This window comes from Rattus rattus, chromosome 1 (assembly GCF_011064425.1).
Source record: "Rattus rattus isolate New Zealand chromosome 1, Rrattus_CSIRO_v1, whole genome shotgun sequence".
Lineage (NCBI taxonomy): Eukaryota > Metazoa > Chordata > Mammalia > Rodentia > Muridae > Rattus > Rattus rattus.
In genome coordinates this window covers 82,965,095-82,991,740 of record NC_046154.1, presented here as the reverse complement: position 1 = coordinate 82,991,740, position 26,646 = coordinate 82,965,095, and the positions used below count along the sequence as shown (strand labels likewise).

Here is a 26,646-nt window from a genome sequence, read left to right as displayed (position 1 = left end):
CTGCACAGTACCATCAGAGTCCATTTAGCAAAACGAGCATGTTTGCTCCTCAAAGGAGAGGTAAAGAGGTACCCAGGCCCATGTCTACCTGGATTCCAGCGATGGTGTGGCCTTCTTACTGAAGAAAGTGGCGAGTAGGCTCAGGAGCTCATCCTCTAGGCTATGGTCTTCAGAGGTATCAGGTGTGTGGGCCCCATCATGGTCTAAAATATTGGAATCCATGTGCCTTACATATCCATCTTTGCCGCCACCCTCAGCATAGTCTTCCATGATCTGCAAGTGAAAGTGCTTGGTCAGGTAGAGGCGCATGGAGAACAGAAGGGACAGGTGGAGAAGAAAGGATACAGAGAAGTGAGAACTGATCCATAGCCAAGGCTAAAGAGGAAAGGGGAGGAGGTAAGCATGCGAGTCCTCCCATGGTAAGGCAGGAGGCATCTGTGTCACTTTCCTGACCCTCAGTTTACTCTTGAGTGGTACCATTCCCCTGCTATGGTTCAGAAAATATAATGAGCTGCCCAAGTTAGGATAATTGTCCAACTCACTACAAATGCCCTCCGGATGTATATTCAAACATCCCACAGATCACCCCTTGCAAATTCTTCCTAAGAATTTCATGTCTTCAACCATGCTTTGTATAGTTATATATTTTATATAACATTACTTATACCACAGACATCTATTATTATACTCTACTGACTAGTATTAATTAACTGGGCTTTGATGTATCTCGTTAGGAAGGTAGAAAGTTCTTAATTCCCATGAAGATGTTATTTACAGATCCACCTTCCTGGGTCATTGGGTTTCCCAGAGGAGCACTACCACAAAGACTTCCAGTTAAAACCTGTTTTGGGCATGTCCTGAGATAGTTCAATTAGCATCCACTCGTCCCTTTCCAAGCTGCAAATTTCCTCAACCAGTCTATAAATAACTCCTCTTTGACTTCATTACTGTTAGTGATACACACATTAGCCATCACTCCATCTATCCACACTGGAAAAATGATTAAGATTTTTTAAATGGAAGATAAGAGTCACACAAATGAGCTGTTATTTATAGGTTCTTGTTTGTCACCAATTCAGTTATTAAATCCTTCAAATAAGCAATCTACAAAACGGGGAAAAATCTAGTACATAGTAATAAAAGTAGAAATTATTACTATGTGTTGAGGACTTACAAAATGCCATTTGGTTTCAGTATGGAGATACCGTATACAGAAGAGCAGTGGAAATTAAAGCTTAGAAGGCAAGCAAGGAAGGGAGAGGCAGGAGTGACATAGCCAAGGCTCAAAACCATGTTTATGGGATTCCAAACCACCCATTCCCATTGCTTTGTATTCCAAAACTATCCATATCAGCTATGGCTCACTCATGGCTCGGTGAATGTAGATACCTTAGAGATCTACAGTGTCATACCTATAGCATCCATCTCTTACTACGTCTCAATCGAACCTGCGCCACGCATATCACACCATGTCTCACTCAATGTTCAAGTTTCTTCTAGCCCAACTGTTCAGTCGCAATGTGACTAGAAGATTCCATACAATACCAAGCTGCATTATAGGAGCCAAGAGATTGCAGAGAGGTACTCGGTTTCATCAGGGTCCCCTTGCACTTCAATCAGATGAACTGAGAGTCCATACGCAAGGATTCATATCTTACCTCCATCCCTGACATAATCTATGCCTTAGATAATTTGTCTCCTCTCACAGGTCTGTTTCCAGTACATAAAACAAACAGTGTGGATTAGATCTTTGAATATCTATCCTGATCCTAGAGTCGATTCTTATTGTTCTACAATTACCTAGTCCCTATCCAGCTATGTTTCATGACTGGCTTAATCACCTACTTCATAACTTCTGATAAAAACGAGAGCAGTTCCTCTGTTGCCCCCCTGGCACAGAACAGACATACAATGCAGGCAGAATTAAGAGAAAATTGGCCACATATACCCCAGATTGCAGACTGACTTGGACACAGGATGAACCAGAGTAAGAAATAATCTAAGTTCCTACCTCACTACTCTGCTCCAAATGCTGGTCACTCTGGAAATGATTCTCATCATCTGCTTCGAATTTGAGTGTGTCCTCATCCTCCTTGCTAGCCACAAGCTATAGGGAGCATGGATTGGTATAAGAATTGCAACAACAACAAAAAAGTGTCCAGCATGAAGATGTATGAAGAAGTCAGTGGTGTCTTGTCTTAAAAATTCCAAACAGTAAACAACAACAACAACAACAACGACAACAAGAAAACACAAAGAAACAAATGGCAAAGCCATGAGGAAATAATCAGTTGAACTTAGAGCTACTGGCTGTGGAGAACGGCACTGCTCCCCCAACACTGCATTTCTTCCCCTCCACCTCCCCAAATTAACTGGAGGCCTTTCCATGGGCCTGCATGGTCTCCCTGTTCCTGTGAGGCTATAAGCTGAGGATGTTCTCTACAGCCATGGCCATTCTGCCTATGCTAAACCCACTTTTGGATTGCAGAAAGGTAACAAGATTTTAGAAATTAGCTATTGATGGAACTGAAAATAGCAAAGAACAACAACAAAATAAAAAAAACCAATAATGAAATTTATGGTGTACCCAAATTACTCATCACATCTCCTATTTAGCACAGGGTATAAACCTCTTGTTAGAACGTCACGCTTATGAGGTGGACAATCTCAGTAACACTATCATTTTTCTGAGAAAAATGTCATGTTGCCTGATGGTTTATACTTTACACTTTTGAAAATGAAGTACTTATGAATACCACATAAATCTGAAATGCCTAAAAGTTACATAGTCCCAGTGTTGCTGCACTCTGTGTCTTTAGAATGCACAGTACAAAGTTTTCAAGAACGCCAGAGCTCATCTTTCAAAACAATCAAACTTCTGATTGTAAGACACACGAATAAGATACACAACTACAAAGTAAGAAGCACAAGACAGCCATGGCCAATACGTGTAACAATCAAAGCTATCCCAAAAATCACATCAAAGCTCATGTTGCTGATGCAGCACTTAGCTGGAAGTAGGAAAGCCACTGAACTCAGGGTCCCCTGTTAGACAGCTATGTATATAAAGGGATACCTGTGGTTCCACCCCGAGTTTTACTGTATGAGTCAAATGCAATCTTAACTCTCTCTGCTCAGCTGAAATCTTTGTTATCTTCCTCAAGAGGAAGAAACTTGTTCTGTCAGAAGAAATGCAAACCAAACCAAACTGACTGAGGAATGTCACTTTATAAGAAGTTATCATGGCCAGATCACTCTGACCTACTACATCTGAACAAGAGTAAATATCAAAGGATCTGCTGAACACAAACCACATCCTACGATGAATGATAAAAAGCATAAATCAAGCTGATATAAACAAACTTGCTTATAAACTAGTGAGGTACCCTCATTCCATTAGCTTGGCCCTTTTCTTGTATCCTTAGAAGGGGGAGAAGGATTAAGTTTTGCTATATATCCCTGACTGGCCTGAACTTACTAACCAGACCATTCCGGCCTCAAATTTGTATGGTCTCCTTGCCTTTGCCTTCTAGTGTTGGGATTACAAGTGGGTGCTAATATACCCTGCAGATGTACTTGAGAGATAATGACCAAACAAGGGTACTTAACTTGTTTGTAGGAGCCTAAAAATATTAAACTTACTCCTAGTTACTTACTAAGAAAAAAAAAAAGGTCCTCAAAAACTGGGGCATGAATGTTCCTATCATCTTGTGTCCACTAACAGCATAATGAACAAACACTAAAACATTCAAACAATGGGATACAAGAAACTATTCGCTCAAATAACAACACAAATGAATTTCAAAATGATTATGCTGAGCAAAGAATCAACACACTATGATTCCAGCTATTGGAAAGTCGAACAAAGAATTAAATAAAACACAGCAGACAAAGTAGAGGAGTAGGTGGGGTAGGAGATAGACACAAAGGAACATGAGGGATCTTGAAAGGCGTTTAGGTTCCATTTACAGACACATATTCTTGGGAACCTATCAGATATTGGCTTACAGCCTTCCATTAAAAAACAAAGTAACTATAAAATATACACTGGTTAAGGGTGGGGGAGATGGTTCAGTGGGTAAAGGCACTTGCCATCAAGCCTACAATCTGAGTTCCGCCCCTCTGTGGAAGAAAGGGAGAACTAACTCCTTCAAAGTGTCCTCTGATCTCAACATGTGTGCTGTGGCACATGTACACATGAAAGAACACACTCTCTCTTTCTAAATAAATAAATAAATAAATCCAGTAAAATCTGTAGTTAAAATACATATGCTAGTTAAATATTTACAGACTTAAATACTTTAGACAAATACAGTGATTCTTACAATTTCCATTGAAATCATTGAAAAGACAAGACAAAACGATGACAGAGAAGTAAGAAATGTTAAATGGTAAATGGTAACAAGTAAGTATCACGTGATCTCATTCAAGTGGAATGTAAACAAGTCGGTCTTGTAGAAAGCAGTGTTACTGGAGGCTGGTGAGGGTGAGCAGACAGAAGGGAGGGCTGGGAGAGGTCTACAGTGAGTGGTTAGACAGGAGCGACATGTGAGCTGCTGCACAGAAGATGCCTAGAGATAAAATAACATGCAAATCATGAAACCAGCAGAAAGAATTATCCTAAATGACAAAATGCTTATGAGCAAAATATATTTGCCTTGGCTTAAATATTACACAGTACACATATGTATCCAAATATCACACAATACTCCACTAAGATCTGTAATTATTTTCAAGATGGCAATTATGTTTGTTACTTACATTTTTCTAAACAACAGAAAATCAACTTAGAAAAGAAAAATATGCTTATTTTTTAAAAAATGGATAATACATGGCTTAAAGTCCTAATGACCTTAAATATTTTATAAGTGGTATTTACATTTAATGGATATATTTAGACAGAAAAACTGGATATACTGTCATTTTGTTATTACTGCTTGGTTTCTGTTGTGAGACAGGGTCTCACGTAGCCCAAGCTCACTTGAAACTCGTTACATAGTTGAGGTGATCCTTCTCATCCTCCTAGAACCACTTTTCCAGTGCTAACCTACAGGTCCTTACCACCATGCCTGGTTTTTGCACTGCCCATAGAGTCACATAACTGAATGTGAGGGTCACAACAACACTGACAACAGTAAAAGGTTTCTGAACACATGACAACTAAAAATACCTTCAAACTCTAATGGGTTTCTGGTATCAATTGCCCATACTGCAGCAGACAACTTGAACACAGCTTTTCCTCTAAAACCCTAACATGTGCACCCTGCAGTGTGCATGCCAGCACACCATGTAATACCAACCACCTTGGCTCATACTGAGATGACCGAATGCTATCAATTACTGTACACACATTACTGCTCTTATAGACACATGCATTAAGTACAGAAAATACATTTAGTACTTTCTTATCATCTCTCAATGTGTAAGCATCAAATTGGTTCACTTTTGTATTACAGTTTGAAAAACTGCTATTTGAGTTGGTGGCAAAATTTCATTAAAAAATTGTTAAATGAAGTGTGGCTTGAGATTAAGTCAGAATTGCCAATAATTCTTTATATCTTATTTCATTTTGTGTATTAATCTGTGTGTCTCTCTGTATACACGAGTATTTTTATGCACGTGTGTGCAACTGTGTGCACGAAGAGGCCAGTAATGTTATAGGTATCTGAAGACTCACAGCTTTTTACGTAGGTACTAGGATCCCCAAATCTAGTCTTCATTATAGTGGACCAAGCACCCTTAACTGCCGAGCCATTTCTCCATCCCTGTTCAGCAATTCATGAAATGGTCCCTAAACACACTTCTGCTTTTCTGTATAACATATTTATATGAAGCAAATTCATAGACTTGATATTATAAAATCAAAATGTCAATCAACTCGGAGAAATGCTGCAGATCCTATACACCCTACATGATAAATATTCAGCCAAGATTTAAGCCTTTAAATAAAAATAAACAAGCACATCCCTTTCATTAGCATTTAAATTTGCTTCTATCTTTAAAAAATGGTAAAACTATATGTACATCAAAGACTTGCTTTAAATCCCATTGCTTTATGATTTATTACCAGAAACTGTGCACTGTGCATAGTTAGATGGCTAAGACTGTATAGAAACTCCTCAGGGGAGAAGGGGTTGCTAGGTGGAAAAATTTACAAGACATTGCTTGAGATTCACCCAAGGTCCATTTCTAAAATCAATGTGACAGCCTTATAACACCTGAGCTCAGCTTTCTAACCACAACCAGAATGACCAAATGACCAAAAACAAAAACAAAAACCAAGAAAGTGACAGCAACTACAAACCCTCCTGAGTACTGCACCTTGCCAGCATCCTCCTTTCTCACACGTCCCCAAGTAGAGATGCCAATTCCACAAGCTGCAGTCATGGGTTTCAACATTCACTACCCTGACTATGTCCTACTGGAATTACCCCGTACGAGGGTGACTCCTGTAGCATCAAGTAATAGCTGACAAACACACATAAGAACACAGGTGTACCCCACAGAGACTTTTATAATTAAGCTCATTAAAACAGGGTATAGCTGTTGGTCATCTGGATGATTTCTACATAAACTACCCATAATCGGGAAATGTGCATCCTCAAGTCCTGATAGGATGGTTCTGATTAAGAGCAGTCACTTTGCAAAAAAAAAAAAATAAATAAAAACAAGAAAAACTCTGTTAGGCCTCCAAACTATTCCCACCCTTACCAATTAAGACTTGTTAGGGGAAGGTAACCGAAAACAAACTGTATGCTTACTGCATATCAGTATGCATTAGTAATTACAAATCTGGGAATACAGTCTGAAGACAGAAAGCCTAAAGCAGGGAAAGACCCGTGCACAGACAATTTGCAACACCCACTTGAAGCAATACATGAGTCCAACAAGGAGTTAGGCCATTAAAGCTGCAGTTCCTTGGTAAGATGGAAATGATGCAATGACTTCATGACAATTAGAAAACACAACAAGAGAGAAAACTGCATTTCAGTGTAAGTGGCACCATCAGAAGGGAGAGCTTGGAAATCTCAATTATGCTGTTTTAAAGCAACAGGATTGGGGTCCTTTCTCCATATTCTAAGATCTCACTTTCTTCTCTTCTCCTCTCCCATCCCCAACTCTCTTTTTCTGATTTACAGCCTCCAAGGGAACAGACATGATGCTCTGCCCACTACCCAACACCCCCAAACCCCACCCCAGTAAGTCCTGCTGCTTAGAGAAAGCAGTGGACTACATGGCCATTTCCAGCTGTTCCTGCCTTGTTTCTTGTGAAGGAGACTGACACTCCTTCCTGGAGAACAGCAGTCTCCCCTCTTTCCCATTACAAGGGCTCTCTCTCCTTCCTCAGTTCCAAATTATAACCATCTTGCCATGCATGTATTCCCATCTCATTCTGGGGGAAGCCAGGGGAACTGTGCTAAGGGAAAAGGCTTTTCACAGGGAACATCAAATTGAAGAACAATCTGACAAATGACTCAAATCCGAATCGGCTGGTATTAAGATCTTAGAGTGGGCAGAGGAAAAGGCCTCTATTCTCCAAAGGACATAATGGGACATTTAACAGATTTTTTTCAAAGGGCAAATGAACAAACAAAACTCGGCATTTACAGCTCAAATGGAGCTGGTGAAGAAGGAGCTGCTTATTAAAAACTCGGCCTCAGAGGAAGTAAGCTGGGAGACTTGTTTCTCCCGTAAGTGGCTTGCCGTTGCTCTTAGTTTTCAAAATTATCTGGAGCCCTGGAGGCCAAGATCAATAATAATCCCTGTCTCAGAGAAAGCAGACGGCCAAAGCACAGCAGAAATATAGTACCTCTGAGCAGTTCCCACGGAAAGTGGGAAGACAGCCCATAAAACCTCTCCAAAGAAATGGTATGGCCATAGATGTGAGGCCTGTATATGCCTGGTAGTCCAGGCTGAGTTAAGTCCACCCTGGAAAATGCCAGTTTTGATCCTGAGAGACTTCTGTAAGGAAAGATCCTTTGCATTCATGTGAAAACAGCCTGGCTTCAGAAATGATGCTACTTCACACATGGGGTCAGGTTTTTCATTGGAGAGAGAAAATACCCAAGGTCTAGAGGAACTCAACATATCATGCTCCCAACAAAGCATCAGGGCCCTTCCCTGCACAGCATGGTTACAAACATAAGAAAAGGGACAAATGTCAGAAGTGACCACGGGGTGGGGGCCAGGCCGGGTATGTGTAGACATCTTCCTTTAAGTTATGGATATTCCAAGGCTGGATCCATACCACGTACGCTCTCTGGAGCCATGGCCATCCTCCAAATAGCTCTAAGAAGACATCACTCATCAGATGTGCCATCTGCAGCAAATACCCAGAGCCAGGCCATAGTAACATTACAGGATCTTAAACATATAAGACATGGCCTGAGTTGGAAGAAGGCCACGGAGAGACCCAATGACCAACAGGGCCAAGGCTCCACTCTAGCAAAGCGAATTTCAAAGACCTCCCTCAGATAGACAGTCTTAAAAACTGGAGGAAGGGTTTAGGGAGTGCCGTGTGTGTGTGTGTGTGTGTGTGTGTGTGTGTGTGTGTGTGTGTGTGTGTGTGTGTGTGTGTGTGTGTGTGTTCCTCTCTGCAATTAGCACACGGCAACGAGCAAGATGCTTCTCACCTCTGCTTGTTTTGTTGCCTCAAGTCTGTCATTTCCCTGGACACCCATGCAAGAGAGATCAAAAATGGTTTTCTTCAGGTGCTGGTTGTCTGCATGCAGGTCCTTCACAAGCTGTATGAGGTCAATGACCTGGAAGAAAGAGCAAACACATAGGCACTCGCTTCAAGGCAGAGGCGTATGACTTGTGAGAAGGCTACCTGCTATCTGAGCTATCCTCGGCTTCTGTGTCTACAGAATGAGAGCTTGCCAGAATCACAGCCACAGAAGAGTAAAGGCTTTGGTCAATGGCAACTAACATGCTCCTGTCTTGTGACACAGCATTCTGGAGGAAAGAGTCCCCAGAGCTCAAGTTTCTCCAACTATGTCAGATTATCCTTGATCGCAGAGACTTCCTTCTCTCTATACACAGTTAGCAGTGACAGTTGTACTGTGCTGTCCTTAAAGCAATACACACATACCCTATAAGGTTTAGTCAACCATTCTCAGCAAACTCCTGAGAACATGGAGAGGCTCTCATAATGAGGAACCAGTGGACACAAAAAAGTTCACTGTTCGGGCTGCCACAGCTGCCACATCTGGAAAACTGTGTAAGACATAACAAGAATCAAAGCGCCAACATGGGACAGAGCAGCAGACTCATGAAAACAGCACTCAGTGCCCATGCTCAGCCTAGTACTCCAAATCCAAGCCCAGGCCTTGCTAGGCCAAGTGCACAGGCAATTGAGCAGACTCACTTTGTTTCCAATGAGCTCCAAATGCCAGTGTCTAATTTTTCAAAAGGTTTTTAACCTTTAAAGAAAATTAAGGAAAAAAAAATCTACCTTGTCTATGCATGTAGATATATAAGACACAAAAGGGAAATAAAACCCAGATCCACCAGGTAGAAGACAGCCAGTCAGTAAAGTGTCTGCCGCACAAGCGTGAGAGTCTGAATTCAGGTATCCAGCACCCACATAAAAGCACATGGCTAAGTATAGTGCTGTAGGAGAGGCGGGAAAGACAAGCAAATTCTTAGAACTAGTTGTCCAGCAATCCAGTTAAACGCATGAGCTCCAGGTTCAGTAAAAGACCCTGCAGAAAAAATAAGGTGGAGAGTAATAGAGGAAGACACCCAATACTAATCTTTGGCCTTCAAACAGACACACACACACACACACTCACGTACACATTCACGCACACACTCACGCACACACGCATGCACACGGACACACACCCTATTCCTAACAATGATCCTTTGAAATCTTATGTCACTATAACCATGTCACATATGTACAGACTGAAAACGCTGTATTTAAGAAAGATAGATGCAATGATCACACTTGAAAATACATTTGTTCAAATCTATGAGTTCCTACTACATGAGCCAAGTAAAAATAACATTAAAACTACATTTCAGAGGCTCACCCTCCAGTCATCTAGACACAAGTAACCAAACAGCCACCAATCAGTTTGGGAGGGAAACCAAGCAGGATAAGGTACAAGGAAGTGAATGAGTTGAGAAAGTGACTTGCTCACTGTAGGGGATGGGCCAAGCAGTTTCTCAGGAAAGTGGGCCTGGGCTAAGGTATCGGCCTGGACATGAGAATCGATCCTGGGGAGCACCTGCCAGCACCATGCATACGAAGAACCATGCAGCAATTCAGGAAAGATCCAGCAGGCAGGAGAGGAAGGAGGCTCAAGACCTGCAAAGCTCTGATATCAGGAACCAAGAGATACGAACAGGCCCGAAAAGTAAACAGGTCAGGGCAATACCTTTTTCTTGATTTCTTCTTGAGAAAAATGCTCCAATTGAAACTGACTGTGCTCTTCAAGGCAAATACTTAGATATGATGTTTGATCGCTATAAAATGAAAACGGCTCTTCTGTATAAAATAAATAAATAAATAATAAATTGGTAGAAGTAAATAGATAAATACATAAATACATAAATAAATGGGGCAGGGGAGAGGAGAAAGACTATTAGAAACAAATCCTCCCAAGGCTCATCCCCATGCTCTTCACCCAAAGCAATCACAGGGGATGGGGTAAGGAGCTGAAACACAGAGGAAATAAAGCACAATCTTCGAGCAAAAGTAATTTTGCCTGCTCAACAAGGTGATGTCTCAGTGTGTGGTTTCCTCTCGTCTGTAGGCTGTTACTGTAGCCAATCCTGAATTTTAATTTGCCTATCAAGTGCTATACCTGGAGACCACTCTCAATGGCACAAGTAAATGATAATTTCAGTTCAAATAAGAGTAGTACTGCTTAGGGATGAATACACAAAATTTAGACGAGGTCCCAAGTGCAGACCTCAAGGTACATAAAAGTGGCTGTTACACTTTCCTGGTCCCAGAGTTCCAGGAAGAGAACATACACCAAATATAAAACCTGTCTGCCAGTGAGAATACAAAAGGATATCAGTTATCAGTGTGTTGGGGTCTGCTGCCCACATTACACATTACATTCTAATTCTGTGGGAAGAATCAGGGCCAGCGGACATTCACTGAATGAAGTACCATCATAAACAGTCTTGTTTAATATACACGCCATTGGTGGTGTTCCAAGAACAGAGCACTGGACCTCCAATTATTACATCCTGGGGCAGATAATGCAAGTCAATGACTCCATGGCAGCTCAGCTCAGCTCAGCTCCTTCGTCTACAGAGCAAAGTTAGCACCTTCTCTGACAAACTAGATGACGGTGAAGAGAAGAGACGGAAAGGGAAGAGCCTAAAGCCATGCACCTTATACCCCAACATAGGCTCCAACATAGTCAACCCACCACTGCAACAACTTCTTTCTACCACACTTGCCAAGCACTGGGGCTGGAGACGCAGAGAAGAACGAGACACTAACCAGAATATAAAAAGCCCAGTGTGCAGCAAGACAGAGAGAGCAGACGCACTGTGATGGGTACTGCTGTACTATCCTATCCCATAGCTTCTGGTGCTGGTGCCCTCCCTACACGATTCTAAAACAGCAACCTTGCTCAATGTCTGTGTGGTCCTGCTCAGTGGAGCTAAGGCAGGAAAAGTGCACTCAATGAGGATCGATTACCAGTCCCCCAGGTTATCTGGAGCCAGAATAGCAAAGAATGCACAAAGGTGGGCAGGAGACAACCCAGCTACATACCGATCCTCTCCAGAATGAACACACTCTTAATGGGCCCTTCCATTAGGAAGGCTGAAGCCAGGCAGATGCACACTCAGTCAGTAGAGAGGATCCTGGAGACATTGGACCTCTGCTCTAGGGTTTCTTTTCATTCAGCTAAGACCCTTGATGGGAAAACCAGAGAGAGGAGCCTGTACCTTCCCGCTTCCGAATCTCATTGAGCTGCTCCTGCAGGGCCGTCTGCAGATTCCGATAGGCAAGCACATCCTGCTCCAGCTGCTTCCGGAGGGCAAGAACCCTTTTCAGTTCAGCCTGCAGTTTGCTGACATTTGGTAAAACAAGATACCAGAGATTGTAAGACAGACCGATTTATGATTTAAGATACAAAGTCCAGCAAAGCTGTGGTTTTTATGTAACAAGTAGGTGGCTTTTTTTTTTTCTGGTTATAAAAAAAGTGTTTATTACAGAAAAAGATAACTATAGAGAAAATAAAAATTGCTATGATACCCTCACTGATCAATACATGCTATCGCTCCTGAATCTTTTTCTCCACAAGTATTTCCACAAAGTTTAAATGCCATTGGGTGTGCAAGGTAGAACTGTGTGTCCCTTGCTTAAATATCACCCACACTTGTAAAGGTTTCTGGTAACGCTTTTAATGAGCACATCGTATGAGATCAGGTGACAGTTCTCCATATACTTAAACTCACTCCTTACTAGTGTCTACTACAGGCCTAGCAGGTGGAAAGCATGTAATTCTCTAGAACGCTCGCTCATTGCTTAGACTAATGCCTTGAGGAGCCTTGAGTGTATAAGAAGAGGCTCTCTCACCCAGCACCCAGGCTTCAGACGAGAGGGATCAGCTCAAAAAGATTATACTGAGGTGAGGGTCAGGAGGAAGGAAAAACTAAGGAAAAGTAAGTTCCACAGCAAGACAGAAGCAGACCAATTCATGGCCAGTAGAACTCTATTGTAGTAACTCAACCAAACTGAAAAATGCACAGTATGGATTGTTCTGTAAGAATGGATATTGAGGTTCACATGTTGGTCAACACAGTACAAAAAGCCCAGAACCCAGTGAGGACATGAAAAGGCTCTGCCTCTTAGAGCTGTATTCATTATGAGAAACTTCCCAAAGACGTTCCTTCAGTGATGGGCATGTTCTATCCACTGTCTAACACAGCAGCCACTAGCTAATGTGCCTACTCAACATCTGAAAGGGGGCTTAATGTACCACGGAACTGAATGTTTAATGGTATTAAATTGAAAGTAAGTGCAAGTTTGAGTAATCGTATACCTAATAGCTGTTCTACTTACTAGACAGTGCAGAGCCATGGAAAGGATTTGGACTTACTTCCATGTGCAAGCGACACATGATCTGAATGACACACACTCAGCTCTCAGAGGAGCATGGAGAGCGAGCTGACACCTGACCTCAGATACAGTCCCTACTGTAGAGCTTTGAGCCTACTATGTAGTTTGCCATTTGGGTCACTTCCTTAAGGATACTCAGCTATGCAGTGGATCAAAGCATAGAAACATTTTTTAAAGCAAATCAGAAGGTTCCTTCTTATACACTAAGAAATATATCACTCTCTTCCAGCGTCTGACATAGTTTCCTGACAGGGTTCATCACTGCTCTGTAACTATCTGTAAAAATGTATAAATATGTGGATTTTCTAGGAAAAGAGCTCATAAGCTTTTATATCAGATTTTCCTAGAGTGGTTGGGAGCTGTTGCTGGGTTTGTGTGTGAAACAGACTCAAGTTCCACTTCTCCTGCAGCTCCATCCATGGAAACGTACACACAAATTAACATACACTGGAGGAAATAAGTCTTTCTGTTTACTATTCCCTGCTTGGATGCTATGGACAGTGTGTTGTGAAGCAGACTTCATGTGAGGGGAGGGCCTATGGGAAACCTACCTCCCTTTCAAAACAATCATAAGGGTCAATTTGTTTGGCAGATGCAAATCCTTCCATGGGTGTCACAGCACAGTACAGCACAGGCTTGCACGGGGCATGCTGCCAAGCCACTTAACCAGGGAAGCTCCTCCCATTGGGCTGGGGCAGGCTGCCTACTGCACAATGCTTCTGTTTTCTGACGGGGTGAGAAGTGCACAGCTGATGCTTCAGATCTCTCACTTCTGTTTTCCCAACTCCAGAGTCTCTGCGAGGTGTGAGAAACCAGCAGAACAAAAGTGGGCTTGCTCAGGGAAAAACGAGTACTGTGCCTTCTTCTTGGAACAAGGCGGAGAGCAGACTGGCCAGGAGAAATACGAAGTTCAAAGGAGGATATGCCACTAAGCTCTACAGCACTAGGCAAGTCCAGCAAGCGTCTCAGTTACGGAATGAGATAAGTACAACTTCCCTGTGAGTTGTTTCGGGGGCTTAAATGAGATATTACATGAGAAAGCTTGGTATACACTCAACAAACATCATTACCTTATTCATGTGATGTACCAAAGTTTTCCCCTCTGGGGAATTACAAAAGATATTCTCATCAGAGAAGATTTTGCACCCATTGAAGATATCTGGGAATAGCTGGAGACATCTGTGGTTGCCACAACTACACCTAGATGGAACAGTGTGGCACCAGCCAGCAGGCAGAACTAGGGATATTAGAACGTCCTACAGAACATAGGACAGCCCCTGTAGACTATATACATCTAGCCCCAAATATTTCCATACTGCTGAGGCTGAGCAACGACTGAAGCCACCTCTGGCAAAGAGTATCTCTCAACAGGGGCGTCAGTATAGATCCTAGAAGGTCTACGCTCCGATCAGTCTTCAATGCAATATGGAACTAAAGTCACCAACTTCTGAGTACTGCCAAGTTATAGTGGCCAGGCTCATGGTGGCTTCCCTTTCCTTTCCCACTTTAATCTCAAGTATGTCCTTACAGGACACTACCTTTACTACATTTCCACAGTGAGCAATGTTAAACAACAAAGAAGAACTCAACTGGCTCTCATCCGTAATTTTGTCTTCTGTTTTCACCAAGGTCTGAGCATCCAAAATCCCATAGCTATGTATTTGCAGCTAGGACAGGGAGAGTGGGCTTTTGATATTAAAACTAATAAATGTTGCTAGTTATTGAGAGCTTCATGACTGCCAGACAGGATATAGAAGAGTTCATTGTGGCTTACAGATTCAGAGAATGAGAGTCCATAATTATCTTGGCAGGGAGAATGGCAACAGGCAAGAAGGCATAGCACTGGGGCATTTCCAGAGCTTATTTCTTAATATACAAGCACACACATGTCATGGAGCTAATGGTGAATGGTGTGGGCTTTTGAAACCTCAAACTCCACATGCAACGATGTACCTCCTAATCTTTCCAAAATAGCTCCAGCAACAGGGACCGAGTATTCAAATATATAAGCCCACACAGGCCTCCTCATTTAAACTATTTCATGTTATATAACAATGTTATTAAGCTGGAAGACAGGAGGTGGATAGAGAAGTAGACAGGTAAGTAGGTTTGGAGGCAGATAAATTGGAAGGACGATAAGGAAGGAAGGAGGGAGGAAGTAAGAAAGCTCAGGAATGAGTTAGAAAATAGGCAATGATTAGCTAAGGAGGTAGGCAGGCCAGCCCATCTCCGCATTACAAACACACGTACTGAGACTCAAGGTGAGAGACAGAAGCACAGGCTTGGACCTGCTCAGTGCTGGAGCTGGGATGTGAATCCAGGTCTGCAGATGAATATGAAACCTTTTAAGCATCCTTGTTCATTAGCTACAGCTTTGGCCCTCTTGAGTCTCATTCATGTTTTTATTCATTAGGAAAAAGCTTATGAAACTAGGAGCCATTCAGATGCTGAGAGTCCTTGAGAGCAACTACATCCCACCTTAAAGCCTCCCTGAGCCCAGAGTCTACTCAGGATCCTGTCAGAGATGTTATACAATGGAAGAAAAATGTCTCTCCCCATTGAGCTTCCATGTCTTCCCCACAGTAAAACAGCCAGGCTTCCTGAGATGTCCACATAGCCTAGCTCCATTAGCATATTTTCTGCCTTCTCTAAACTCATTTCAGATTTAAAGTCTGAAAATTACTTTATAACCAGGAAGATCAGTGCTGGAGGAGGCATTCCTAAATAGAGCACCTGCTCTGCCTTGCTTAAGGAACTGGTCCCTGCATATAATCCTGCCCCAGGAGAAAAGGTGGGGACACAGAGAGGCAACAGGCTTGGGGAGTGGATGAGCCTCCTAACAGAGAGACACTTGGGCTTGTTATGAAGGGGTATTTAAGACAGAGCAGGGAAACACTGGGCTAGTAGGGCAGGAAACAGCAGGGCATGATGAAGGCAGGTGCACATAGCCCAGGGAATATTTAAGGGCCCAGTGTGGCAAGGGCAAAGGCATAGGTAAAAGAAAAAGAAGGGTCATGCTTTTAACTATGGAAATTTTGGGGTATATTCAGAAAAAGGCAAACTAAAATAATGAGTCCTTTTTCCACCTCTCTATTCCACTGATGCATAATCAGGAAACTGTGGCCAATCTTGTTACATCATAATCACCACCCACTTCTGTTTCTCTACTGTTTTGAAATGAATACTAGATACCATTGTCTTTCAATTATAACGATCCTGAGTAAAGACCGATTACTACAGATGTGCAAACAGGACAGGCTACCCACTGGGGACACAGAGGTGGAGCTAGGGCAGGAGGCTAACAGGAATACCACTGGCTTCAGCTGACAGTCCTCACCACCCTTCAAAGACAATAAATCATTTTAGCAATTCTACAGACATGAGTCATTCAAAGACATGGAGATGTGGCTAGGTCCCAGGGCTCTGCTAATGCCTGTGTGATACTGGACAAGTCACCTAACCTTTCTTGGTTTCATTAGTATTTTCCCCATGCAACAGCTATAAGGAACATCTAAGAGTAGACACATAAAACAACCTCCTAAATACACAATGAAGAACTGAAACTCTGAGCAAATATTCTTTTTTATTTTATTGTTCTCATAGGCAACTCTTGATTGAAAATTGATATAGCTGACCATTAAAAGAGATGTTCACTAGCTAACTTCTTTGAAGGATTGCTAAGTCAGGTGGGGCTTTTCTTGCTCAGAAACCAGCAGCACTAATCAGGAAGTATGTGTAGCTGTGGTGTCTGAAGAGAATCACTTACCTGTCTGTGTCCTGCAGATTCTTTGCCAGATGGGCATAGACGTTCTTTTCTGTCTTTAAGTCTCCAGTCAGCCTTTCATACTCTGATTGTTGCTTTTCCTGGAAAAGACAATGGGCATCTGACATTAGGGGCAGAAGCCAAGGAAGATGGCTTGCCATTATGCAAACACATGTGGCTAGCTCTGGATTTTTAAAACCACAGACTGCAGGCTTTGAGCCAGACTCAAGTTCAGGTCATAGTAACACAGCACCACCTGCAGGAGGAGAGGGGAATGACAGTCTCCATACTTCCCAGAAGGCCATCATAGGTGTTTCGATTGGGAGGTGATAAAAGTTTTGAGACATGGAGTATGGTGGAAAGTCCTAGGGTAATTGAGGATGCACCCTTAAAGGAACTGTAGGACCTCACCCCTTCTCACTTTTGCTTCCTAGACCTGAAATGAGCAGTTCTTCTACCAGATGTTCCCCTTCATTGCCTTCCCAACACAACCTAACAGCCCAATCCTGGGCTGCAACCTCCAAAACTGTAAGCTAAACCAAGCCTTTTCCCTTTATAAGTTATCTTGTGTGTTTCTATGAAGCTAACTAATACTCAACACAAAGTAGAGCCATGATCCCAACACCCAAAAGCTGTTAGAGCCACTGCCTCTGACTTCACGACACTCTAGCAATGCCTCACTACACTTTCTGCTGCTCCACAGAAAACCTCACAAACCAAAACCTAGTAAGACTTGAAACACAAGATATACAGGAGAGTGGAAGAGGACCAGTGAGTGGAATTTGAGAGGTGTCCAGAACAGTGATGACAGAGGCTGGGCTGGACCACTGCTAATTTGTATAGCCTTGGGAAAGCAGATTGCAAACCCATGAGGCTTAGCACCTCTGTTATGAAATGGGGGTACAGTTTGGCGGTTCCCCATTCATAAACATTATTTTGCCATCAAATGCAAATTCTAGTGCAACCACTTAGCAGTTTGGGGATTTGAAAAGTTGCTAATTAATGGCTTGGGCATTTCCACCTAAAAATTAATTGACAATAACTACCACTTCTTGGAATTATGGAGCAGATTAGGATAAATTATGCTAAGGGACTAGAGACATTTGGAGAAATGGCTAACCTCAGTACTCAACAGAAAAAAATCAAAATGTGTCTCCAGCATTCTGTTGTGTCAAAAGGTACATGCTTTAAGATCTGGGCAGTGATTGCCAGAGCCTCTGCAAGAGGACAAAACAAAGGTGCAAGGTATCAAACAGGGTCTCAGTTATACAAGTAAGTACCAGAGATGTGGTGCACAGCAAGATGACCAAGGTGAACAACTGAGTCCCACATACTTGACATCTGCTAAAAGGGTAGATCTTTAAACACCATGGGGAAAGATAACACTGTGAGGTGATGAATGTGTTAACTATCTTGATTATGGTGATTATCACAATAGCTAACTGTATAAATTTAAGTGTGTGTCTGTATCTATATGTGTGATACTATGTGATGTGTGTGTGTGTGTGTGTGTGTGTGCGCGCGCGCGCGCGCGCGCGCGTGTGCGTTACTGCTGCTAAGGACTGAACCCAGAGAATTGTGCATGCTAGTTAAGCTTTCCATATGGCACTAAATTACATCCCAGTCACCAAAACCTGATTATTTATCAACTATAATCTAAGAAAGCTAATAGAGAGGTAGATGTCTAAATAATGATGAAAAGCTGTCTAGAAGTTACAAAAGTCACTTTAAAGCTCTTATTTGCCAAACATGAGACAATTAGAACACCAAAATAATTAAATTACAAAGTCCAAAATTAATACAAATGGATACATGAGAAGAGGCTTTGCTTTATAGTAAAGTGGTTAATATTGGTAAGAAGAATGACGGGATCAGAAAGCATATCCATTTGGCACCCATCTTGGTAATAAACAATTCAGCCAACAGGCACGAAGGGATGCTAAAACTGTAGGGTGAGTCTTAGAATATTAGGCTATTTACAGACACTACCCCTAAATTAGTCCTTACTACACAGAAAGACAGGGTAACTGGAGGGTGAAGAGCCTGAAGACGCAGTCTTCAAAGCCAGCACAGCTAACAAGTAAACACACAGACTTCGTAGCGTAAAAGAAGAGAGACTGTGAACACAGCATCACCACTCTGGTACCTCCACAAAAGATGCACCAACTAAACCAAATCACCAAACACAGCCAGCAGCAAGAAGAGCACAGTCACCATTCTGCACACTTCAAACGACCAGGGCCATGGACTAAAGAATCAAGACTGGAAATCTCAAGATGGGATCCCAAGTCAGACCTTTGTGCAAAGGGTCCCTGAGACAGCCGATAAACTGTGAATAAGCCTGAGAACTAGAAGGCACCGAGGAGTCTGTGCTCATTTCCTGCTGTGGTAGCAAGGCGAATGTCTGCTGCCCAAATGTTAGGAGAACACCCAGTCCGTGGAAAAGTGAAGGCTGCTGCTCACATCCTTCTCAACCTCGCTGACACAGAGGGCACTCACACAAATGTGACCAGAGAACACCACTCACTAACCTCTAAGGGAAACCACCAATCTCTTCTGTTGCAGTTCCACATGAACATTAAGGCTACCAGCTCTATGACCCTGGCAGCTAAAGGCGGTTATTTGTAAGTGCCAAAGATATTTCAGAACATTCATTCTTCTTACTACTTCAAAGATACTGTGGTCACTACCCTCACTGTTAAATCTTGTTATTTAAATATATTAATTAAAAATATCATTTCTCTAGAAAATTTTCTATACTTTTATAGCTGAATTTCAATATATTGGTTCACTTCATAAGCCAATGCATATATAAATTCTGTGCATTTAAAGAATTTTTTCTAGAATATGGGTCTTTTGGCTTACTCTGGACTGCCAAAGAAATGCAGTGGGCAAAAGGCTAAGCACCCTGACCAAGGAGAACAGGGCTGTTCTTCCAACCCCAGCAAATCAGCCCTAGGCTGATTCAGAGTTGAAAAACAAACCACTGAGCTAGGTCTTAGATGCTAACACTCAGGTAGATAATCTGGCACTTCTGTAAATCATACCACAAGCCACTGGCCCAAGTACTCCTAAATGCTTCTGCATAGACCAGTGTCCCATGGGGCTCTCTCAGTGCTTGCCTGCAAATAAACACCTGAAAGGACATCAGGACAAGGAGAGACACCAAATCTTTGGTGTAATCATTGTATCCTGTCTCATAGTACGCCATTTCTGCCTGTCCCGTTACTAGCTATGCTGACTTTATAGGCGTATTATGCTAGATACTCTCCAAGTAGTCTCTTATTGAATCTGAATACAGCTGGGTATAGAGATGACAGACACCCTTCCCCCAGTGCTAGAAATGAAGACACAAGGAGGGTGGTCAATATCAGGATCATGAAGTACTGCATGGGCTCCTCAGCACATCCATACCTGTCTCAGGAGGCTAAAAACTTAAGTGAGTCAATTGATATGGTGCCTGGAATGGAGCGGACACTTGGTGTCAGTCCTAAGTACCATTCCAATGTTCTGGAGTTGTGCTAGTTATAGTTACTTCATAGAAATCCCGTACAGCTATTATATATCAATCTGCTCAGTTGTAACTGAGTCAGTCCACTTAACTAATAATCAGTAGTCAGCATATAGACTTGTATGTGATGTCAAAGTTAACCAAAGGTCAAAAGATAGAGTGAAAAATATGGAATTCTAGTGGAGAGAATCTCAATAGACCAGGCACTGAGCCACAGAGAAGGCACTGCCATGTCAAGGCCCCAATTCCCAGGCCCGCTCTCCTCTCCTCTTTTTCCTGGCAGTGGCACCAACTCTTCAGCCCACCACCACACTCCTTAGCTTCTGTCTTCATTCTTTTTCCTGCCTTCCATCTTAGACTTCCCTCCCCACGCCTCAAAGACCCTCAGAGACCTTAGAGATGGAGAGACATTGCTTACCACTCTCCAGCGACACTCCAGTAAACCTCATAGGCTCTTCTCCAGATCAGCCTCACAGGGACTCTTCTCTAGCCAAGAAAGGTGCCCTCATCTGGTCCTGAAGCACCCATTCACTTGCACCCAGAGCTTCTGTGCCAACCACCTGTTCAGTCTAAGCAATGCATACAGCAGTTATCCTAAACCAGGCCTGGTGTCTGGCACAAATCAAATCCTGCCATAAACACTCGCTGAACTGATGATTAAATAGGTAAGAGGGGAACACAGGGACTGATATGAATCTTAAGAGCAGAGATTCCTGTGGATATTTTGCATAATGGAAGTCAGAGTGAGTCAATGTCTTCCTAGAAGCAAATTGCTCACCCATGTTAAATAAATGAACTCTTCGGAGCCATTTGCGTCCCATTTCATCAATCACCTATTCCCCTGCGCTGACTCATGCCCCATTAGAATGAAGTCATTTGGCTCCCTCAGCAGAGCTGACAGCCAGTAGATTTCCTTGGCACAGAGGAGAGCTAGGCTGCCTAGGGATGGTGGGCAGTGAGACACCCGCTGAGCAGGTGCCATCAACCTCTCCACCAGCATCTCCAATCAGGAACAGCTCAACAGGAGGTCTCTCGGCACAGACACTTGGCACACATCTTCACGTGTGGCTCTGCAGTGCATCCTCCACAGCCCTGGGAGTAAATACCCACTCATCAATATTTTGCCTCATGAGAATGTGCTAGAAACATAACAGCAGTCCATAGGAAGATACTGCTCCTCTGCACAAGGCCCTGGGCTCTTGTTAAACCAGCACAACTGTCTCTTGGGGATTCTAAGATTCAGACAGAGACATCTCATACCCATTTAGGAATGGCAGGGTCTACACTAAGTCAAAGTGTTTTGACCTGAAAGTCCTTGGCACTCCCTCAAGTTTTCCCAGAATCTCCGACATGGTACCTATGAGAACCTTCAGTTTGTTCACAATCAAAGTCACTCTTCATAGCTGTCCTCAAACTGTCCTATGCTAGCTTCTGGAGTACTCAACCCAGAGCAAATTTACTAGCATTTCTCTATTATCTCTAAAGACTAGGAAGGCACATTTTCGAAAGCTCTGGTGATTTGACAAAGGCCAAAGATCTCAAGTAGCATGACTGACATCATACCCAACAAGGGTAGGGGTACTTTCTGCTCTGCCACCAGTTCAGAATGACTTCAGGAAAACACGTGTACAGTACAGAACACAATCTGAAGAGACAGCAGACCAGTAAAGAGAAGGCTTAATACATCACTTCCTGCTAATCAGGGCAATTTGGTGACCTAGTAGATGGACCGGGCCTATTTCAGCAGCTGTGTCACAACCCTGCAACAAAGACATTTATTTTAATACTCACAAATGCAGCCGCATATCCCAACCAGGTCAACAACAAAGTTAGAAATCACGCCTGTGGCAAGTCACATATAGCCAGAGAACTTCACGCCCTCTTCTTCAGTTCCCTGATCGCCTAAGCATTAATTCTCAGGATCACACATGCTTAACAGGAACAGAAACACCACCATAGCCTTGAGCTCTTTGTAAAAATGGGCAGAGGATAAATCCTAAATCAACACAAAATGGCCAAGGGCATAGCAGAAGAAATCCACATTTTCTACACAGAAAGAACAACCATTTGAAAAGCAAACTTTTCTTAAGGGAATAGAGCAGATACAGTAAGGCTGTAACAGCCAGGAGTTCTTAAATTGACACCCAGAAATTTACAATTCTGAAGTGTAATTTACAATTCCTTATCTGCAATTTGCAATTAGCCCTGCACAACAGAATTAAATCCTTTGTCAAATACTTCAGCATTTTGCCCAGTAATTTAAAAACTGCCAAGATGTGGATACACTAAATGTCCATGTAATGTCCTGGTACCCATGGTTATATGAGGGACAGACATTACTCAGGATAAAATACATACATACATACATACATACATACATACATACATACATACATACATACATACATAAAATATTAAACTATTCAACCTGTTTCATAAGATTATAAACATTCTATTCAATGAACTATACAGAACCTAAAATGATATTCCAAAAGCAAAGTATAAGTACATGATGTAAGTCAGTGAAGATCTATTCCTCTAAACTATCTGTTTTAGTTGGATTCCTATTGTTGCAATGAAACACTATGACTAAAAGCAAGTTGGGGAGGAAAGGGCTTACACCCCCTTTTGGCTTACATTCATAGTTCATTATAGGAGGAAGTAAGGCCAAGAATTTAAGCAGGGCAGGGAGCTGGAGGCAAGAGGTGATGGAGAAGCCATGAAGGGGTGCTTCTTACTGGCTTGCTCTCCACGGCTTATTCAGCCTGCTTTCTTATAGAACCTAGGACCAGCAACCCAGGGATAGTCCCACCCAGAATGGCTGGGTCCTCCCCCACCAATGACTAATTAAGAAAATATCCCACAGCTGGACCTTATGGAGGCATTTTTTTCTCAATTCAGGCTCCCTCCTTTCAAGTGACTCTAGCCTATGTCAGGTTAATATAAAATTAGCCAGGACACTACCTGATCTAAACTGTTTGCTTTCAAAACAGGCTACCTTTTACAAGTCTTGTGCATCTCAAAGTTCCGCGAACTGTGGTCCAAATTAAAAAACAAACAAACAATAAACAGTGGCTGAGACAGTTTTTGGACTTGCCCTAAATGGGCTGACAGAAACAGGAATAAAGCCCAGGCTCAGATTCCCGGGCAGCTGAAGAGATCTTCTCAACCATGCTCACATTCTCATGAGGATCCTCCAGGAACCAAGACACAAAATGCTCAGAGCCAACTGGGGCTTCACTCTCTACATCCAGCCATGCTCAGGACCAGGTATTTTACTTCAGCTCCAAGAAGGTACTGTCTGCAAAAATATTTCTGTGCCCACTAGAAAACAAATCACAGCCTACCCATCCACTACAACCACCACAGCCACTCTGGTTCCTCCCCATGGGCCTTTAACTGTCCACTCCACAAGTGGATAAATACAGAATGGTATGGCACAAGGGCACAAGGGCAGCCTCTAGCTCTGTGCCAACCTAAGGTCTACATCTGCACTGATGGATGAGGCCCATGCTCTCCAGTTTTTTCATTATTTTGAGAAACACCTTTCACAAAACAATAAGTCACAATCAACTATGAATAAGAGAACTAATTTGCCTAATTTTTAAAAGGTTTAAAGAACCTGACCTATGGTTAACATCTCTTCTTTTGCACTCAGGCTGCCGCACTGCATCATTTATATAATCACTCAATGCATATTTCCAGGGCCAAGTATAGGGCTGAGCACTGGATTTAGAGATAAGCACCAGTTTTGACCCCTGGAGTGCCTGCCCGTGGTGCTGCATCTGGCCCAGGGGAGAAGCAGAAAGATGAAGCCAATAAGAGCAACTAGAGGAGGAGTGTGCTATAAAAGAGGGGCCAAGGACAACCCTGTAAGATTAGAGAAAGTCACCGCTAGGCAGGGGTCTGCAAGGATACTCAGGGGTTAAAAGATAAACAAAATCCCACCAAGGCAGATAGGCAGACATAAGCAAAGGCACACTGAGACGACAGTGCTTTCAGGAGCTAGTAAGCTCCCCAGTGCATTTAGAGCAATGGAGACAGTTACTATAACTGTCTATACCCACCCTTGGCTCTGAAGAAGAACACAGAGACATATTTTTTATGAGATTTTGGTAGTACAGCTCGGCTGGAGCTAGCCTGGAAGAGTAGTGAGGTGGGAGCTGGAAGTCAGAGGCCATCTGGACATGGAAGAAGAAGCAGGTACCAGGATGAGATTAAGACGGGAGGTAACAGGCCACGGAGCAGAATGTAAACCGAGTCAATATTGTCGGGTGAGAAGAACTAAGAACCTGGCCAGCTACAATGTCCAAAGCTCATAGTTAATACAATAATGTCCTATGTCCTTATTCAAAGCAAGGGTGGACAAAGACAGTTAAGGTAGATTAGACTACCAATGTGGGGCAAGATAAGGAAGTGCCAGCATTTCTGCAGGACAACTTCCTTACTGCTTACAACCCAACATTTCTCAGGAGATGACCTTTAATGGAGCAGATATCAGGCTACTCTCCCAGCAAGGTGGGATTTCTCAGTTTCAAGTGCACAGCAAACAGGAATGCTCAGACAAAGGATACTAATTTGCAGAGCTGCTAGACAAACCCTCTCCCTCCCACTTGTTGCAAGCTCAATTATTAGCAAGAAGGCACTGGAGAGTCTCTACATCAAAGAAACTTATCAAACAAGTTTCGGAAAAGAAGATGAATACATTCACATGTGAACACCAATTTCAGTCGAGCTTGCCTTGGAGAAGATGAGTTTGCTGTCTGGTGACTGCTGAGAACACTTTTCTGTTATTAAGCCATCGCTCCCAAACTTGAGCTCCTCTGCAGTCATTAAATAACAGTTCTGCTGTATTGCTTCCAAATCTTTTTCATTGGATTTCTAAGGAAATGAAACAAATCACAAGAAAGTTTTCATCAAGAAAAGAATATTAACAGATTTTTTCTTAAACTCTTTTAGGGGAGGTATCTTATTTTGTCACAAAGTCCTTATGTCCCCTAAATAATTCCATCATCCCAAAATATTAGTCAACTAACCCAGCTGTGATGCAATGTCACAATCTGCTGGTTATTACTGTGAGAGCAAGCGGAATGCCAACAAGGTGGCAGAGGATGGTGGCTGTTCATGAACTGATGTTACTTACTGCAGTGACTGTCATTAAGTGAACTGTTTTCATCCCTGGGACCACCCTGCTCACTGAATGACCCCTGGGTCATTTCCTACAGTCAACATGATGGGCAAGTAGAGGGCTTTCATATTTAAGTCTAATAAAGTCTTAGTCTCCTTTGAAACTACAAACTTCATCCATCCATAAGCACAAGGGAGAAAAGGCTGCGACTGCATATACACATTAGGGTATGTTCATATATGATGCTCCTTCTCCATGATATACAACTCTTCTTGTGGCCCCTCACCAGCCTAGATCCAATAAAACAACCGTATGGGAGACTACATCTCTGGTCTGGCCAAGTTCAAGTTCAGAATCTATTCCCAACCTAGAGATTCCTAAACCAGAGTTTTCACTTTTTGGTGGGAAAGCAAGGGTTAAGATCCACATCTATGTCCTGTGCATGGATCAGAATTTATTTAACATGCCAATCATTTAGAAGGAATTTGGTACCCACAAGGGAGAAATGGGCAGCTCTCTGTAAGATCCCACTGAACTCTAAAATGAAGAACTAGAAATCTGCCAACACTGCCGCTCTAGAATTGTGTTGGTACAACTGTACCTTCATCATTGCCATGTTTTGACCTAGCAAACCATACAGTAAAGCTTAACAAGAAAATAGTAGCCCACTCCCTTCCCAGTTTTCACATCAAAGTCTCAATCCCAGGCAAAACCAACTTGTAATTCCTTAGGCACTACCTCTGTTCTGAATTCAGATGTTACCATGACAGTCTCCTTGTGCTTCTTGATTTCTTACATTTCAATTTTATCAACTGGCTCCAATCAGAGGATTTAGCTTTTGACTCACTTATCTCCACACCTCAAGATCTCTCCTAACAATTATATCATTACTGGTTGAAAGAGTTTTACATTACATTGTAGCCAAGTAATACAGCAATCATGATTACACTGCCATCCATGTTCCGTTCTTTGAACTCTTGAAGTTAGTAACTATTTTGTTCTACTTGCCTACTTCATTCATAAAATTATTACAAAGTATAAATTTTCTCCAAATTCTCAGAAAAAAAAAATAAAGAAAAGTCCCTCCCAATAGTCAAAGCCATCAATAATTAATTTTCTCTGTTTCCTATAGCATCCTAGATGATACC

General features: G+C 42.5%; 1 protein-coding gene across 1 annotated transcript in view; it reads right to left on the bottom strand.

Annotated features, from left to right (window-relative positions):
• Positions 1-26,646, bottom strand: part of Cdk5rap2 (CDK5 regulatory subunit associated protein 2) — a 171,848-nt gene that overhangs the window by 63,710 nt on the left and 81,492 nt on the right. The window contains exons 14-20 of the mRNA XM_032902842.1: positions 25,111-25,251; positions 16,863-16,960; positions 11,920-12,044; positions 10,386-10,495; positions 8,634-8,762; positions 2,012-2,107; positions 89-273 (exon numbers count right to left, since the gene is read on the bottom strand). Coding sequence (XP_032758733.1) covers positions 89-273; positions 2,012-2,107; positions 8,634-8,762; positions 10,386-10,495; positions 11,920-12,044; positions 16,863-16,960; positions 25,111-25,251 — 884 coding nt within the window. The remainder of the gene's footprint in view (positions 1-88; positions 274-2,011; positions 2,108-8,633; positions 8,763-10,385; positions 10,496-11,919; positions 12,045-16,862; positions 16,961-25,110; positions 25,252-26,646) is intronic.